A 14,645-nucleotide genomic window follows, 5' to 3' on the forward strand; every position below is an offset into this window, starting at 1 on the left:
TCACTGCTATCCACGCTTGGAATCTTGGTTTACAAACGGCTCTAAGAATACCTTTGTTTCTCCTTTCTAGAGAGAGAGCCCAAGAATAGGAGATTCTGGGTTCAGAACACAGGAGAGCCTTTGAATTAGGTTCAGCTAAGAAAAGGCATTCTGAGTTTGGAACCCCAGTTTGACCCAGGGTCCACATACAACAAACCAGGTCCTAGTTAAGCCACCTCATAACTCCAGTCTGCCTTTGGAAGTACAATTGGAAATGGCTGTGAGAATAAGTCTGCCTTGAGTTTGCCCTGCGTGGCTGCCTCCCACTAAGTGTCTGTGGAAGTGGGCTAGTGGGGAGCCACCAGGGAGACAGTGGAGGGGGGTACCCTCGGGGTGAGCTAGTCACATCGTGGCCAGGTCTGTCTGGGCTTCAGAAACCACCTGCTTAGCTGACTGCCGCAGCCAGTCCTTGACGCTTTCTTCCTTCAGGGAGCAGCCGATGAACACGAGGTAACACTCCTGCTGCCCGCTGCTGTCCTGAGGAGTGCCTCGGGAGTTGGGTGGTGGTGTGGGTCCCTCCAAAACTGGCACGATGCTCAAGGAATTGGCCAGAGTGTTGTGGCAGACCTCCATGGTCCTCTCAGAGTCTGCAAGGAGGACACATGTCAATCCCTGAAACTCTACCCCGAAAGGATAAAGCTCCAGGAAGACTGACACAGAGCCTATGGTCGGGGACAGATTCATGCGACGTATGTAGGAGGGAGAACCAACACGATTGGTGGCAAATTAGAAAGGATGAAGTACGAGAGGCAGGAGCTGATTCAGTGATCAGGCAGGCGGTCACCATTAACCCAGAAGAGGATTACACGAGGAAAGTCCCCTTGGTGGAGATGGAGGGGGAGGTGTCAGCAGAGCCTAAGAGGCCAAGGGAGGAGGGCATGTCAGCCGTACAAGTGCTGCAAGAGCGTCACCTGGATGGGAACAGGAGATGTGACCAAGTCTACAAGCTGAGAAGCTAAGAGCCATGACTGACTGGAGACATGAGAAAAGGGAAAGGTTCCCCTCAAAGGCAGGATAATAAAGGGAACCAGAACAAGGAGAGGTTGACCTTGAACAAGGGGTCAAGGAGAGGTCTAAACAAAGAAGAAAAGGAATTGATGATGGGGGAGAGGGAAGACAAAGGCATTAAAGACCTTCGAAGCAGGTGGGTGGCTGTTTGTTGACGCCCGAGGGAAGTGGGCTTCAGGAAGGGGCTTGAGGAAAGATGCCAAAGTTTCAGATTCACTAAGAAAATTTAGGCCAAAGGTAATGGGTTAAGGACCTTGAAAGATTCTTTTTTATAGCTAATGTCATCTAATTTTCCCATCTGAACCCAGATGGTTCCATGCTTAAAACTCTCACTGGCTCCCTACAGCAGACACTGATGGTTGCCTGTCCAGCATCCCTCTCTTCCTTCAATATCAATTCCCCATGGTCATGGGTCCCAGAAGGCATGGCAACTCAATCCTGGCCAATGAGAGAAGTTTGCTGAAGGACTGGGAGGAGTTGCATCAGGAAAAGTGTCTGCACGGGCAGACACCCACAGGAAGAGCTAGTTTCTCCCACTGGCCGGATACTGTGCATGGACGTGACATCTAGACTTGCAGCACTATCTGACAACCATGATGGGTGGATACCAGGGGACAAGCCGACACACCAAGAATGGGAGAACAGAGAGACACACATTACCTGGGTCCTTGTGCTATGCGCACGACCTCTTGACTTTTTGTTACGTAGCTACACCTGCTAGTTGAGCTGGGGTTCTCTGTTACAACAGCTGAAGACAACCTAACAGATACACTCCCTCCCTCCTCCTAGGCCCCAATCACAGTAAACCCTTTTTGGTTCCTGAAATGTGCCTTTTATGCCTCAGGTCCACAGCACATGCTGTGCTTCTCCTCTGGACTAGTCTCTCTCCCCTTTCTCAATGCTGAGTTGACCAACTCCTTGTTTTGAGGCCTTCCCTGCCTACACAGACTTCAGATCCTGAGGACTCCAGAGGTCTAAGGCTGATAAACAGGCCTCCTGGGTAGAATGGAGGAGAAAGCTAGGGGAAGGCTCGAAGACTATGACAACCAGATCAGGAGCGGGAGACCTTGGTGTTGGGGTAGCTCCTGGTGATAAGCCTAGGAGGCCATGGATGGTTCCAGAGGGGTGGGCTGCAAATCTCTGGAAAAGGAAGTCAAAGAGCTGTGAGAAGCCCTGCGCAGGCCATCTAGGGGAAGGAGGACAGGTCCTCCACTATGGAGCAAAAGGACCTGGAGAAAGGTGGGCTCTTGGCAGATAGGGGGACTGGAAGAGCCCAATGGTGTGAGGTGTGAGGTCCCGAGGGAAGGGTTCTTGAGAGAGAGTCTGAGAGGCATCAGCGATCTGCAGAGCAGGTCTGGAAGCTATGACCTTCATAATGTAGGACTCCCCGATCCAACCCCCCAATTACCTGAAAACTTCACTTTGCCCAGGATGTGGTAGATGTTTCCAGAGAAGGGACTTGGCTTGATGGAGGACTGAATTGCTGGTGGAGGAAGAGGACAGAGTTGTCACCCATCTGGGGGCAGAGGCCAAGTTCAGGGTGGCACAGCGGTTAGGGACTGGGAAGGGACCCTACTCGAGGGTCCAGGGTTTACAAGTTCTATCCCCACTAGTTCCTCCCCACTGGCTCTGCCACTATTCCCAGGGGTGGAGGACTCCTGGGTTCTCAAATCCCTCTGCCTGTTTTTGGACCCAAATGGTGAGGAAAAGAGACAGCACAAAGAATAATAAAATAGTGCCAGAAAGCAAGGATGACCATGAGCTCTTTTACCAGGGTCTGGGATATGTCCCAGCCAAGGCTTACCTTTACACTTGGCCACAAAGCGAGTCTTTTCTAAGGGACGACCAAACCACACGCAGATCTGAACCATTAGTGGAAAGACTGATCCAGCATCAAATTTACCTTCGTACCTTAAAAGGTTTAAAAAAATAATAAATACAAGTAATTGGTGCTTTGAGTGTTATTATACACTACTTTGGGATGAACTACATATAATTTATCCTATAATATTTGAAGTACTTACTTGTATGCAATTTTGTGAATGAAACACTTGTTTAAATGTATGTATGGCTCTTTCATCTTGAGATGGGGGCATGGTTGCCCCATTAGAGCAAAGAAGTTTTACCTTGTTCAAACTAGCAGTTCCCCGAAGTCAAAGACCCCATCTACCTTTGAGGCCGGCCAGTGTCCCACCTGAGACTGGGGGTCCGTCCTGGTACCCTTCCAGCTCCTTCCCAGGAACCCCTCCCACCCTCCTAAAGGCTCCAGCTACGCCCCACTACCGTTGAGGGCTGCTTAGCAGACTACATTTGGATGTGTACACTCTCTCCAGAAGGAACTACAGGGCTGGGGCATCTCTGCTCTACTTTCTCAGCTTTGAGTTCAGTAGATACAATGCTTGCCACAGACTCATTAAGAATATGGCCACATTCAGAGCATTTAAAAAACTTCACTTTGTATTATGGGAAATTTCAAACATGCAAAGACAGGACGGTAGTATAATGAACCCCCATCAGCCAGCTTCCCAAGTGACGGAATTATCATTTCTTCTTTTGAATGATTTCCTTCAGATGAATGCCCATGATTGGAAAGAGTGTAACCATCCGGGCGGTAATAATTTACAACATCTCTGGCATCAGATGAGCATTCCAGTTTCACAACAATTCCCCCAGCAATGATTACTATATGTATTTTTTTTCCTTAAATAGTATCGATCAAAATAACAGCGAGGCATCATTTTATATTTTGGAACATTACTGACATGGAATTCTGTTACCACGGTTGCCATCTATACTTGATCTTAAGTGAATTGTCTGCATCTATATGGACTGGGTTATTTTTCTTAAATATCTAAACAAGCCTCTCAAATATTAACGCTTTGCCACATTTGATGCAAACATTTTCCTCCAGTCTACTGTATTTTCTCATTAGTTTCTTTTGTTTAAAAACAGCACTAGTTTTGAATTTTATATTGTCGAAAGTATCTTACTCTTTGTGGTTTCTTAAAGTCAGGTGGAGGCATCACTGTCATGTTCTTTTTGCCCACCCCACATCCAAACAAGTCTTCTGGAGACCATGGGTTTCTCTGGCTTGTGTGTTCAGACCCCAGATCCTTAGGGGAATTTGGAGGGGCTGAGGAAGAGTGAAAGGTTTCCTCCCAGACCAGAAACAAGCCTTTCTATCAGGGGAGGTGAGGACAGCGCTGATGAGAACAGAGAGGGCTGTGGGAGGGGAAAGGTGAAGAATTTGCACAGCACAGAGTTGAGCACGTCTGGAGTAAAGCCTATTCACTCTGAGGTGGTGGCCCTGACCCAGGGAGGGAGGGGAGTAATGTATAGGGATGAGTAGGAAGGCGTCTGATGGCTGTTATTTTGTTAAAAGATTAAATTATCTGATACCTAGGAAAAGACTTAGAAAGGAGGGCTTGAAGTGTAATTCAAGGCCACACCATTTCTGACTCTCTACAAGGACTGATCTTCCTGATAAAGGGAAGTTTTCAGATTCTAGACTCACAGAGCCTTCTAATGCACCCCTCATACCTGGCTTTCTCTTGGATCAATCTACCTCCAGGAAAGTCTGTGCCCTGAGCTCGGTTCATGTGCACGATGCCCAGAAAGAGTCAGTATGGACTGGAGAATGGGTGCTTCCCTAGGCACCACGTGAGACGGCAGGAGTCTCAGGCCCAGGCCCAGAGGCGTGGGCAGCAAAAGGGTCAGTAGCTACAGCCACTGGAGAACAGGGTTTCACCCCAGAAGTCCATCTGTTTCTTTTTAGGAGATATAATTGTCTTGTTCAAGCAAAAGGAATGATCTACTTATTTACTGTTTAAGCAAGTGAGATATGACAAAAAAAAGTATGATGTGACTGAAATACTGAATTTTACATTTTATTTATTCATTTACATTTTATGAAATAGTCAAATGTGGCTAGTGGTCACTGTACTGGAGAGCACAGGCTTACCACAATGCGAGTGCTCACGTGCTGTTTGTATTAGTATGATTACAACGCACTGTGTACTCTCTTTCCTTCTCCTCTCCTCTCTGGAGAAGAGGTTCACAGGTTGGGAAGCTACCAGCAGAGAAGAAATGTCCCTTGGACCATATCAGCAGAAAACCCACCTGTCAGGTGGGAACCCTAGAGGACTGACTGTATTAGCAGAAGCGACTCTCTCACCTGCGAAGGTTGTAACTCCTTGGTTCCGTGCCAGCCACCTTACCCTCACTAGAGGCCAGAGGAAACATCCATAGTGCCTGGTGCCCAATGGATGTCTCCCTAAGTGTCAACATCTGCCAAGGCTCCCAGTTTGGAGCCCAAGACGCGGAGCACTGGGCTCCTGAGAAGGCCAGCAGCTGTTGGGGCGTGGCAGGCCATCTCAGTTGCCACTGTCACCTTCATAGAGCACACTGGGCATTTTCACTTTCTCTCTCTCTCTCTTTTTGTTCTGTAAATAAATCATTGGGTTTACAAAGAAATCTTAGCTACTTTTCAATGATACTTGCCAGCCAGGATACATTAAATATCGAGATCGCAGCATCTGAGGACTTGAAAAACTATTTTCTGAGAGAATCAGCTCAATGTCTTCATTCCTTTGAAAATGTACAGGAAAAAAAACAGGTTAATTAGGGCTATCAATCTTTTTTTGCCCCCTTCTTCCGTCTACCCTTCTCCTCCACCTCTGGTTCAAGTCGTTGTTTCTAAGTCTAGTTGTGTAGGACACAGCTCCCTGGCCCATGCTGGTATTATGGGCCTTGCGCTGCCCCCAGCTGAGGCAATCGGTTGCCAGTCGTCGGTCGGCTGCTTACAGCAGCTCACGGCAGCTCTCACTGGCTGCCTGCCGCTCACGATGGCTGCCGGCCACTCACGCTGGCTGCCGGCCACTCATGCTGGCCACCGGCCGTTCATGCAGGCCACAGCAGGCTGCGGCAGCTCATGGAAGCTTAGGCCAACCCCCAGCTGCTCACCGCAGCCCAGCTCCAGGGAGAGCTGTTGTTCACAATCTTAGCTGTAGAGGGCGCAGCTCACTGGCCCATGTGGGAATCGAACCGGTGACCTAGGCATTAGGAGCACAGCGCTTCAACCACCACCTGAGCTACTGGGCCAGCCCAGGATTATCAATCGTAACGTCAATATTTTGCTTCCTCTCTCCACTGTCCCCATACACACATATAAGCACATCTGCGTACACATTTTGTTTTCTGTTATTTCAACCCCAAATACTTCGGTCTGCATCTCCTAAGAACAAGGACATTCTTGTACAGAACCACGATATTATAATCACACCCAAGGAACTTAACACTGTGGACCAGCAGCACTGGTATCACCTGGGAGCTCATTAGAAAAGCAGACTCTCAGGGCCCATTCCTGACACAATGAATCAGAGCCCTCAGTTTAGTAAGATCTCCAAGAGATTCATATGTACATTGAAGTTGGAGAAGTACTGATCAGGATCCAATCAAGGATCACCCATTGAATTTATAATCTTTATTTTCCTTTAATCTGGAACAATTGCTCCAACTTCTTTTTGTTTCTCGTGGTGTTCACATTTTTGAAGAGTATATGTCAGCTGTCTTGTGTTTCACAACCTGGATTTGTCTGGTTGTTTCCTTATGATTAGAATTAGTTAAATATTTTTTGGCAAGATTAATACCCAGGTGATGTTGTGTCCCTCCCGCAGCATCACATGACAAGAGGCACAAGATGTCAGTTTGTTGCATTAGTGGTCTTGCTGAGTTTAATCATTTGGTAAATGTCATGTCTGCAAGACCTTTCCATTGTGAAGGTACTTTTTTCTCTTTGTAAGTAGTAAGTAGTCTGGGGAGTGATACTGAGATGAGTGAATATCCCTTTCCTCAACAATCTGTCACCCACTGCTTTTAGCACCCGCTGATATTCTTGCCTAAATTAAGTATTATTCTAACGGTCACAAAATGGTTCTTTTCCAGTTCTAGAAATCCTTATTTATTAGTTAGCATCCGGCCCCTCCCCAGTCTTTTTCAGTATCACCATGGACTCATTTTAGTCTATTATCATCATCGTTTTCTCTTATGCTCAAGTTGTCCCAAATTTGGCTAGTGAGAGCTTCTTAAGCTAGTTCCCTTATCCTTTTGACATATCTCTACTAATCTTTGGGTTTTTTTTTGCCATAAAATGTACTAGGCTCACCTTGAACTTTCCCTGCCTTAGACCTACAATCAGCCAATTCTCCAAGGAGTCCTGATACTTTACAGTGGATTGGTACTTAGACACTAAGATCTAGACGTAGGGGTGTTTATTGCTATTGTCCCTTTCAATGGAAAGAGCTCGGAAATAGACATTTTTTAAAGATGAATTTACCTTGAGTCCCCCAATTCAAATCCAACATTTATAGGGTTTTCCCTCACCTTTCCTATTTCGTATTTATAATCTCCCTTCTCTAACCAGTGCTATTGTTTGGAATCAGGATTCTAACAGAGGATTATGTTCAAAAGTTACTTGAATTATTTCATCTGTGTGGTTATTATTACTTCAATATACAGATGGATTCACTTTTTTTTGTTTGTACTGTTTTTTTTTCCCTCCTTGATTTAATTTTTGAATATGTAAACTATTTGCATTGCTCAAAAGTCAAAACTAGGCCAGCCCGGTGGCTCAGGCGGTTAGCGCTCCATGCTCCTAACTCTGAAGGCTGCCGGTTCGATTCCCACATGGGCCAGTGGGCTCTCAACCACAAGGTTGCCAGTTCAATTCCTCGAGTCCCGCAAGGGACGGTGGGCTCTGCCCCCTGCAACTAAGATTGAACACGGCACCTTGAGCTGAGCTGCCTCCTGGATGGCTCAGTTGGTTGGAGTGCAGGCTTTCAACCAAAAGGTTGCCAGTTCAAATCCTCAAGTCCCGCAAGGGATGGTGGGCAGCGCCCGCTGCAACTAAAATTGAACACGGCACCTTGAGCTGAGCTGCCACTGAGCTCCCGGATGGCTTGCTTGGAGTGTGTCCTCTCAACCACAGGTTGCCAGTTCGACTCCGGCAAGAGATGGTGGGCTGAGCCCCCTGCAACTAGCAACGGCAACTGGACCTGAAGCTGAGCTGCGCCCTCCACAACCAAGACTGAAAGGACAACAACTTGAAGCTGAACGGCACCCTCCACAACTAAGATTGAAAGGACAACAACTTGACTTGGAAAAAAGTCCTGGAAGTACACACTGTTCACCCAATAAAGTTCTATTCCCCTTCCCCAATAAAATCTTTAAAAAAAAAAGTCAAAACTATATAAAAAGTACACACCTTTTAGTAGCCTTATTGAGCCAACAAAATTGCTATACAACCAGGTATTTGTTTTTTACACATATACACACATACGAAGTCATCAATTCTATTTTTAGTTTGTTTTTTGGACCCAAGTCCATAAAGTAAAAAGATAATTTCTCTATGTTCTCTATGCCATTTTTATTACATCCTAACACAAGAACATTGAGAAAGTCTTGACTTCCATCCGTTAATGGATGAAAATGTAAATGCATCAAAACAAAGTATCTTAAAACAGTACAGAATACCAACACATGAGATCCTTTGGTGATTTTTACACAGCATTAAAAGCACTTCTATAAATGCTCAGGTCTTAGATACAGTGGAAAGAGCCTGTGGGGCACAGCCAGAGGGCATCTGCTGTATCTGAGAAAGTGCCCGGTCCTGTGGGGTGAAGTGAACTTAGTAAGTTTACCTGGTGACGATCCCGTTTTCTGCAAGAATGAAGGCAGCTGTAGGATTGGCAGCCCGGATGAGGCTCTGCAGCTGAACACGGAGAGGATGTCTCTGCTCTGTGGTGTGACTGGTGAACACCACATTACTCACCAGGCCTGCAAAATAAAACCAAAAACGGGTCAGCCTTCTGAGTCCTGATTGGGGCTGAGGGCTCACATAAAAGTGGGCCCTTGCTCCCTCCCCTTAACCATCCCTTCCAGTGCCCCCTTGTGTAGATACCCCTGACCCCAGCACCAACATACACAGCCATCATTCTGTTCCCTTTTCTGCCACCGCCACCTCTTAGAGTGAATGGCTTCAACCCTGTAGCAGCTTCATTTCCTAACCTCCTCTTCTTAATTCTGCTTTCCAGCAGATACTGAGCTTCTTCATCAGAGGGCCCTTTCTACATCCCCTGTACTTAACCTCATCAGGAACTGGTACCAATGACCTTCACCAGTTCAGACCACAGACATTTATTTACCAGGCACTAACCATGTATCTATCAGGCGCTAACCAGTAGATTCTCAGACTGTACAGCCAAGAAGGAGTCACACACACAAATCCAAGATTGCAAGATAAGTGCTAACATAGATATTCACACAGTGATACAGAAAGGAAGAGTGGCCCATGTACAGAGAGGTTGTGGAGTGGGCCTTGATCACTCCCAACTTTTCTGTGAAAATATAGCAGTAAAACCCCGTAACCCCACAGAGAATCTGGAAATCAGGGAAGTTACCACATTCCACCATGCCAACAAATTTATAGTAACTTTTCCAGACACATTCTTATTTTTACATAGTTATGATCATAGCGTATACACCATTTCTGCTATAACATTATTGGAATTTTTGTTATTCAGCCATTTTTATTCACTTTTTAATATTGTGAAAATTTCAAACATATACAAAAATAGAGAAAGGAGTACAGTGAACTCCCATGTCTCCATCACCAGGCTTCAAGAATTGTCAACTCGTTGGCTAAATCATATTTCTTCTGTACCATGTCCCAGCCTTTCCCCCTCTTCTCTCCTCCTCACTGGATGATTTTGAAGCCAATCCCAGACATTCTATTATTTCATCCAAAAATATTTCAGTAGAGTAAAATAAAGACTCTTTTAAAAAATTAATGATTAACAACAAATTATTTAATATGGAAAGTATAGTCTGTGTTCAAATTTCTGATTGTCTCATGAATGTTCTTAGAGTTAATTTTTTTGAACTAGGAACCAAAGTTCACACATTTCATTGGTGCTTCGCATAATTCTCTGTCAGTCCATAGTTTCTCCTTACTTCTTTGTAATTTATTTGTTGAAAAACTATGACCTGTAAATGTCTTCCAGTCTGAATTTTGTTTGCTAATTGCATCCCTATAGTGTTGCTTAACACACGAGCTAGATCTCTTTTATAGATTCAATCTTTTTTATTATAAACTAATTTTTAAAAAATTTCTTTTTTTTTTAATTTAATTTTTTTTTTAATTTATTGGGGTGACAATTGTTAGTAAAATTACATAGATTTCAGGTGTGCAATTCTGTATCACATCATCCATAAATCACACTGTGTGTTCACCACCCAGAGTCAGCTCCCCTTCCATCACCATACATTTGATCCCCCTCACCCTCATCCCCCACCCCCCATAAAAAATTTCTTGTTCTTTTTCTAATTTCTTAAATTCATTATTTTAAAAAGTTATTTGTTTAATAATGTAATAACTTAAGGATATAGGCTTTCTTTTGAATTATTTGGCAAGAAATAGTCATGACAGGCTGTAGATGGTATCCTTTATTATTAAAAATTGCCCTTAGACTTCAATTTTTTGCCTTGAATTCAACTGTTAATATTATGTTTCTTTTTGTTTGCATTTGCCTGTTATGTCTTTGCCCATTCTTTTATCACTATCCTTAAGTTTTAGATGCTTCTCTTGTACAGAGCATTGTATCATTAGGTTTTGTTTTTTGGTTTAATCTGAGATACTTCTCCTTTTACGTGTTTATCCCTTTTATATTTATGACACTTTGGTTCTGTCACCTTGTTTATATTGGATTCTGTTTTAATTTTTTTATTTTTCCTTTAGCGGTATGATCTTTGCATTCTTTGTTTTCTGTTTTCTTCTGATAAGTGTTAGGTTTATAGTTTGTTTTAGGTTCTTATGATGGCTATCCTATTGTTTTTTAATAACAGATCTAAATCACTGTTTCTTATAACGTCATCTTTAGACAATGTCTATTGACTTTTCAGTATGACAGATGGGGAAGATGGTATACCCTTAAATTCCTCCCACTTCACTACCATATTCTGGATGGTTACATTAATAATTTTAGTTCCGCTAGTGAAAACTTTTATATCTTTAAAGGATACAACTAATTCTCTGTAACTTGACTTAACAGCTTTAAACTTTATTGATCTCCCACTTTGAAAGATGTGGAGAGAGTATCTTGCTGCCTCCTAATTTTTTGTTAAATACCGGGGGTGCCCCAAAAATATATACACATGACTTGTATTCATCTTTTGCTATGGGTATATATTGAGTATTACAAGTGTAATACAGTTTTTTCATTTCTAAAATGTGTATACATTTTTTTGGCACCCTCTGTATAGTTTCACTTATAGGTGTTTAAGATTTTTAACATTTATATTCTATTTTGTAATATAATTCTCAGAGGTGTCATCATCAATTATATGCCTAAAAAAATTCAATGCTGATCATCAATCTTTTTACTAGTCGAGATTAGCTTTATACATGGTTAGTTCATAAGTAAATATCTCTAAATTACGAAGGCTTTGTTCATCTTTCCTAAATAACGTTGTAATTATGGGATCCTGAATAATGAATATTCAGAAGACTGTACTAACACTACTTCAGTCAAGTGTTTAGTTAAAAAAAAAATTAGCTGGGGCTGGCCCGATGGTTCAGGCGGCTGGAGCTTCATGCTCCTAATGCTGAAGGCTGCTGGTTTGATTCCCACATGGGCCAGTGGGCTCTCAACCACAAGGTTGCCAGTTTGACTCCTCGACTCCTGCAAGGGATGGTGGGCAGCGCCCCCTGCAACTAAGATTGAACACAGCACCTTGAGCTGAGCTGCCGCTGAGCTCCCAGATGGCTGTTGGTTGGAGCGCGGGCTCTCAACCACAAGGGATGGTGGGCTGCACCCCCTGCAACTAACAGCAACTGGACTTGGAGCTGAACTGCACCCTTCACAACTACGATTGAAAGGACAACAACTTGACTTGGAAAAAAGCCTGGAAGTACACACTGTACCCCAATAAAGTCCTGTTCTCCTTCTCCAACAAAATCTTAAAAAAAAAATTAGCTGTACTTAGTTTCTTAGGGCAAAACTCAAACAATGTACAGAATGGTTCAAAGAGATAATAAATTCCCATCCTCCCCAGCCACCTAGTTCCTTTTCCTGGGGGCAACCACTGTTATCAGAATCTTACATCTTCTTCTAGAGATATGCTGGGGGGAAAAACATATGTAAATATGTGTGTATAATTTTTTTCCCCATAAACTGTCACACACTACACTGTTGTGTGTTTTTTTTTTCACTTAAGCTCTTTCTTTACCTTTTAATTTTGGTAAAGTTTACTTCTTCTTTAAAACCTTCCTTAATACCTTACCTTCTCAATCCTCTCTTCATGTCAGCCTGCTCTCTTCCCTTCTCTGAACTACAAAAGTTCCTCTGAACAGCATAAGTGGTGTTTAAAATATAGGACTTATATGTAAAAAGATAGTACAACGTAAAGATTAAAGCACGGGTTTTAGAGCCAGGCAAACCTGAGTATGATTTCGGGGCTCCACTAATTACTAATGAGTGACGTCAGGCAAATCGCTCCACTTTCTCTCTGAGCCCAAGTTTCCAGCTCTGTTAGACGGAACAGTAACACGTACCTCCAGGTTATCAGTAAAATGCTTACCACAGGGCCTACAGGTAGTGAGAACTCATTAAATGAAACCTAACCCCACCACCACCACCGCCGCCAGCTGAGCATCCGCCTGAGATGGGACTTCTACATGTACACGAGGGGCCTGGTCTGATCCACTCCTCAGACAGACAGAGGTGGCTGTGGCCAGTGGTCCTCAGCCATAGCAACCAGCAGGAAGTCAAGTCATGTGCACTCCACCAGCCCAGGCTGCTGAGACCATGGTTCAGATGAGGGTCCATCTCTAGTTGAAAGCAACTTCCAGGACCCCTGGCGCCTGCCTCTGGTCTGAGGCAGAAGTTAGAGATACTTCCTTTCTCTCACCACCCGTCCTTATGAGAAAAGTATTCCAAAATGCTAAAGACTGAATCTAATCTCATAAATCATCTGGACGCAGTCCATTCATGACCAGGGAAGAGGGACTAGGAGCTTCACACCGATGGCTGCATATTACAAGCAGAAAGGGCACACACAATGGCTATGCAGCGGGCCTGGGCCTGCAGCCATGAGGAGTTAGAGCTTGCCTGCTGAGCACAGAACCTGCTTCCTAAGTGCTGATGGACTCTTTTGGGATGTTGAGTCCTTGGTTCTGAGATACAGGTCCTGCTCTTCTCAGGTGTCTGTTGGAGCTCAGCTAGTAAGTCGACCTTAGGCAGACACGGCCCATCTGCCTCTGCACAGCACTTGAGAGATCTCTAAAAAGTCAAGGGTGAGTTTCCCCAATGGCTTTCCCTGACTTCCAAGAGGTAGGTGCAGCTCTGCCTCCTCCTCTGGTCGCTTGGTGAAAAGGCACACTGCCTGCCCAGTTCCCCAAACCTGGACCGTGGAGGCACCTGAGTCCTGCTCTCGGTCTTGTGAGTGCTAAACAGCTCTTGGATCCATCATCCACTCACGATCCCTGCCACCATCTGCCCTGTTCAGACCACCACTCTCTTTACTAGGTCACGGCTCATTCTCTCCACTGCCAGGCTTCCTTTACTACAATTCATTCTTTATACTGCAGTCAGAGTAATCTTTCAAAAACCTCAATCTGATTACATCCCTTCTCTACTTAAAATATGTCAGTGCATTTCAGTTACTGCTAGGCTAGTATCTTAACTTCTTGGCCTGCCTGACCCATCTGCCATGCTGCATTTCCTCAATGCCCTGGCTATGCTCTGGTCACCGTCAGGCCCTTCACTCCTGCTTTCTTTCCCCTCCTTTGTGTTGGCTCAACTCCTTGTTCAGGGCAAAGACAATCTGAACAGCACCTCTTCTGGAAGCGTTTGCTAATCCACCATGACTGGGTTAGAGCAGGTACTGGATAAAGATCTGCTGAATACATGAACAAAAGAATCAAGTGCAATGAAATATACATGCAACCTGACCTCCCAAGGCAGCTGCTTAAGCAGCTACCCTGTGGGGCTCCCACAGGCCCAAATTTTTCCTACATAAAAAAGTCTGAGCAAATCCCATTCACCAGACAGCTATCAGAAAAAGGTTTCTAAGACTTATTGGTATATACGTATTTTTGGTACAAAATTCATAAAGTACAAAAAGGTATTCAGTACAAAGTTTCTTCTTCCCTCCTCCTGCGGCACTGAGCCCTAGTTCTCCTCCCCAGAGGCAACCACTGATAACCAGGTTTGGGGTATGCTTCCTTAGAGAGTCTGTGGATATCCAAGTATATAGGAATATATATTATCGCATTTTCTTAAAAGTTTTTATTACACTCAAAACCCCTATTCTCAAGGTCTCCATGTAAGACCTAGTTGTGGCAACAGCACATGACTTGGAAATTCAAATGGAGAATATGTTAGCATTTTGTTTATTCTGTTTTAAAAGGTTCCTCACATGCCCTTTCTGTTCAGAAGCTGTAACAAGAAGATGGACCATTCTCAGCTAGAATGTCAGGGAAGCCTCCTAATGAAGGTGACACTGTTGGTGCCTGTACCCCCATTCCCATTTAGGAAGGTCAC

The 14,645-nt window shown here is 44.3% G+C and overlaps 1 protein-coding gene across 2 annotated transcripts in view; it reads right to left on the reverse strand.

Annotated features, from left to right (window-relative positions):
• The window catches only part of DNAAF9 (dynein axonemal assembly factor 9), a 119,034-nt gene that overhangs the window by 5,658 nt on the left and 98,731 nt on the right, over window positions 1–14,645 (reverse strand). For both annotated transcript variants that reach the window (XM_033094545.1, XM_033094544.1), the window contains exons 30-34: window positions 8,745–8,880; window positions 5,548–5,634; window positions 2,852–2,958; window positions 2,456–2,530; window positions 421–626 (exon numbers count right to left, since the gene is read on the reverse strand). In XM_033094545.1, coding sequence (XP_032950436.1) covers window positions 421–626; window positions 2,456–2,530; window positions 2,852–2,958; window positions 5,548–5,634; window positions 8,745–8,880 — 611 coding nt within the window. The remainder of the gene's footprint in view (window positions 1–420; window positions 627–2,455; window positions 2,531–2,851; window positions 2,959–5,547; window positions 5,635–8,744; window positions 8,881–14,645) is intronic.

Source organism: Rhinolophus ferrumequinum, chromosome 23 (genome assembly GCF_004115265.2).
Source record: "Rhinolophus ferrumequinum isolate MPI-CBG mRhiFer1 chromosome 23, mRhiFer1_v1.p, whole genome shotgun sequence".
NCBI classification, from domain to species: Eukaryota; Metazoa; Chordata; class Mammalia; order Chiroptera; family Rhinolophidae; genus Rhinolophus; species Rhinolophus ferrumequinum.